Genomic DNA, 3,854 nt, shown 5'->3' with positions numbered 1-3,854 from the left:
CAGTCAATTTGAAAAATACCTCCTTTTTTGGGATCACCCTAATTTTGATAGATTTCACCACCAGGGGTGCAAATGAGATCTCTACTTCTTGTTTTTTATAATGTGCTTAAGGCAAAACAAACAAGTCGCAGACCACAGATGGCCACCGTGCCGCACTTTGGGCAACCCAGCTTTAGAAGCTAACTCATAATGGCTACTATAGTCTTAGTACCGTCGTGTTATCTTACGTCAGCACCGAAAGTCGTAAAATCAGCTGTTCACCTGGAGGGGTTTTTTCGGGGATGAATAGCAATGTCCTTCTTTAGCTGCCGTCTTGTTTTATCATATATTGCCGCCTTTGTACCTGTCAATGTTTACTTTTGTATGCACATTAAATCAACAAAAAAATCCTGACTTTGGAGCAATGTTCACAGACTCTAGTATTTGGCTCTCTGTTACATGCAATGGTTTTCCGTATTGGGACCATGATTTCGGTTAGAGATGTCCGATAATGGCTTTTTTTTTTATATCTGATATTCCGATATTGTCCAACTCTTAATTACCGATTCTGATATCAACCGATACCGATATATACAGTCGTGGAATTAACACATTATTATGCCTAATTTTGTTGTGATGCCCCGCTGGATGCATTAAACAATGTAACAAGGTTTTCCAAAAATAAATCAACTCAAGTTATGGAAAAAAAAAATGCCAACATGGCACTGCCATATTTATTATTGAAGTCACAATGTGCATTATTTTTTTTTAACATGCCTCAAAACAGCAGCTTGGAATTTGGGACATGCTCTCCCTGAGAGGAGGAGGTTGAGGTTGGGGGGGGGAAGGGGGGGTAGTGTTTATTGTAGCGTCCCGGAAGAGTTGGTGCTGCAAGGGGTTCTGGGTATTTGTTCTGTTGTGTTTATGTTGTGTTACGGTGCGGATGTTCTCCCGAAATGTGTGTGTCATTCTTGTTTGGTGTGGGTTCACAGTGTGGCGCATATTTGTAACAGTGTTAAAGTTGTTCATACGGCCACCCTCAGTGTGACCTGTATGGCTGTTGACCAAGTATGCTTTGCATTCACTTGTGTGTGTGAAAAAATGTAGATATTATGTGACTGGGGCCGGCACGCAAAGGCAGTGCCTTTAAGGTTTATTGGCGCTCTGTACTTCTCCCTACGTCCGTGTACACAGCGGCGTTTTAAAAAGTCATCAATTTTACTTTTTGAAACCGATATCGATAATTTCCGATGTTACATTTTAAAGCATTTATCGGCCGATATTATCGAACATCTCTAATTTCGGTCCTAACTTGTTCACTGGTCCTCATTTGGAAAGTACTTTTCCTTGTTGATGTCTCAAGAAGGGCAGACATACAAGAACACACACACACACACACACACACACACACACACACACACACACAGCTGTTTAGTGTCAGGGCTCACACAGCCCTGGTCATGACTGGTTGCAGGACGTACTTGCGTGGATTGGACATCAGCGTGACGGCACTACTGCTGGTAAGCGAGCTGCTAACAACATGTTGGTGTCCACCTTGAGGAAGACACAAACAGTGATGATGCTGTGTAGGTGTCGGGCGTGCTGATGATAGGAGTGGGCTTCTCCTCCATCGATGGCGGCGTCCCAGTCGCGGAGGTAAGTCAGCGCACAATTATTCATCTGCCTTGTGATCCGATTGTCTGGTTTGGTTCTTCTTAGTTGTTTGAGCAGTTGTCCAGCACTGATGGATCCAAAGTCCTGCAGGTGTTTGGTCCTATCACCGTGCTTTTGTCTCTGCTGGGCCTTTGTGCTGCTGCTTTGAACCTCAGGATTCTGCTGCTGCTGGTAGGACACACCTCCACCGCATCCATCCTTGCGTTGCGTATACGTCTATCCCTATATCCGTGTAGTTTTGCGCCGTGGCGTTTGTGGAGTTGGTGGCTGTGACGGTGGCGTCGTCGCCGCTGCTTCACCTTCAAGCTCAGGTAAGTTGTCTCAAACTCCAAGCCCCCCCCCCAGGTAAAAAAATAACTCTTGATGATGTCATCAGATGGACGGCGCCATGGACGAGGTGTTCTTCAATGTGACGCCTCTCCACAAGGCGGAGCCTTACATCCAGCAGGAGCTGATCAAGCTGCAGACTTGGGTGGGTTTAACGTGACGGCCCGCTCTCTGACGCCGCTCTCTGACGCCATCTTTGTCGGCAGGAGTCTTGCTGCGGTTTGACCGGTTATGGCGACTGGGAGATGCCACTTCCTGATTCCTGCCTGTGCGCTCCGGCCAGGTGAGCACGCGACTTCCCGTTTGCCGTGTCGCGCACCGTTGAGTGGGCGTGTCTTTGTCTCGCAGGGCGAGCGCACGGGAGCCGTGCACGCCGGTGACGCCTGTGACCTTTCAGGAAACCTGGGTTTACTCCAAGGTGTCCGCCCCCCCGCGCCGTTGCTTAGCAACCAAACCCCGTCCCCTGTTCACCTTTGACCTCTTTGTGTGGTAGCCCTGCGGCCCTGTCCTGAAGAACCACGTCAACTTCCCAATCAAACTCCGCATCGCCATTATTTCAACCTACGCCACCTTGGCGGTAAACCCACGCCGTCGTACGTCAACCACATGACCTCGCTCACACATAAAACGTGTGTGTGTGTGTGTGTGTTTTGCAGATGGCCGCCATCGTTGTGTCCTTGGCGTTGGGTCTTCACAAGCACTTCAAGTCGACTGCTACAACCGAGTGAAACAGTCACGTCCGTGCCAATAATGGTCACCGTTTCATATTTAAATAAAAAAAGACAACTTTAGTCTTTGGAGGGTTTTTTTATTGTTGTGTCCACACGGTGGCGTTAGCGAACCTTCATGAAAAATCAGTTTATACATTTTTGCAATGTTTATTTATTTATTTTATTTTATTTATTTTTTCATTTTTCTTTTTTTTATATTTGGGCAATGTTTTTTTTATTTTTTTATTTTATTCTTTTTATTTTATTTTATTCTGCGATGAGATGGCGACTTGTCCAGGGTGTACCCCGCCTTCCGCCCGATTGTAGCTGAGATAGGCTCCAGCGCCCCCCGCCACCCCAAAGGGAATAAGCGGTAGAAAATGGATGGATGGATGGATTTTATTTTATTTATTTACTTTTTTAAACCCATCCATCCATCCATCCATCTTCTTCCGCTTATCCGAGGTCGGGTCGCGGGGGCAGCAGCCTAAGCAGGGAAGCCCAGATTTCCCTCTCCCCAGCCGCTTCGTCCAGCTCTTCCCGGGGAATCCCGAGGCGTTCCCAGGCCAGCTGGGAGACATAGTCTTCCCAACGTCTCCTGGGTCTTCCCTGTGGCCTCCTACCGGTCGGACGTGCTGTTTTTTTTTTTAAAACCTTTATTTATAAATGTCAACATTTACAAACAGACGAGAAACAATAATCAAAATAAGTACAAAACAGCGCCAAAGGGTTGTAAATTCAAAGTAACTAAAATAGAATACAAATAAATATATATATATAATAAACAAAGTGCAAAGCCATAGGCTCACTGAATTTTAGTAATTAACTTTTTACAATTGGGCAATGCGTGTGTGTGAAAATCGGAACGGCACAGGAAGTGAGTCACATTTTTGGAAGTGAGGCTAATGCTAAATTCCTTCGCATGAGCAGAGCTGGTAAATACATTTCCTCCAAGAGAGACAGTGAAGACCAAATTAGGTCAATAAAGTTCATTTTCGTGAGTGATTAATTCTTAAGGTCGCGCTGTTCACACTCGTGTCTTATTTTGAAAGGACGCGCACTTCCTTTACCCACTGATGGCTTCACGCGGCTTTTGCGACCCGCCGTGTGCTGTAATGTGAGGATGTTAATCCCTTTCTTTGTCAAATGTTTGTGTCAAATATT

At 45.8% G+C, this 3,854-nt stretch overlaps 1 protein-coding gene across 2 annotated transcripts; it reads left to right on the top strand.

The window, feature by feature from the left end:
• The first annotated feature begins 1,402 nt into the window (after positions 1–1,402).
• On the top strand, positions 1,403–2,771 carry LOC133605684 (uncharacterized). Of its 2 annotated transcripts, none has more exons than XM_061958937.1 (9): positions 1,403–1,499; positions 1,570–1,635; positions 1,699–1,824; positions 1,890–1,964; positions 2,030–2,125; positions 2,187–2,263; positions 2,329–2,398; positions 2,474–2,557; positions 2,637–2,771. In XM_061958937.1, exons 1-9 carry the CDS (start codon positions 1,440–1,442, stop codon positions 2,706–2,708), a joined length of 726 nt encoding a protein of 241 aa, XP_061814921.1. In that variant the 5' UTR covers positions 1,403–1,439; the 3' UTR covers positions 2,709–2,771. The 2 variants fall into 2 exon arrangements, with proteins under 2 accessions (XP_061814921.1, XP_061814922.1); XM_061958938.1 differs by having other exon boundaries at positions 2,187–2,264; positions 2,342–2,398.
• The last annotated feature ends 1,083 nt before the right edge of the window (positions 2,772–3,854 follow it).

Source organism: Nerophis lumbriciformis, linkage group LG05 (genome assembly GCF_033978685.3).
Source record: "Nerophis lumbriciformis linkage group LG05, RoL_Nlum_v2.1, whole genome shotgun sequence".
In the NCBI taxonomy this organism is placed as follows: domain Eukaryota; kingdom Metazoa; phylum Chordata; class Actinopteri; order Syngnathiformes; family Syngnathidae; genus Nerophis; species Nerophis lumbriciformis.
The sequence above is the reverse complement of the archived record's forward strand: the minus strand, read 5'-3'. Positions and strand labels throughout refer to the sequence as shown.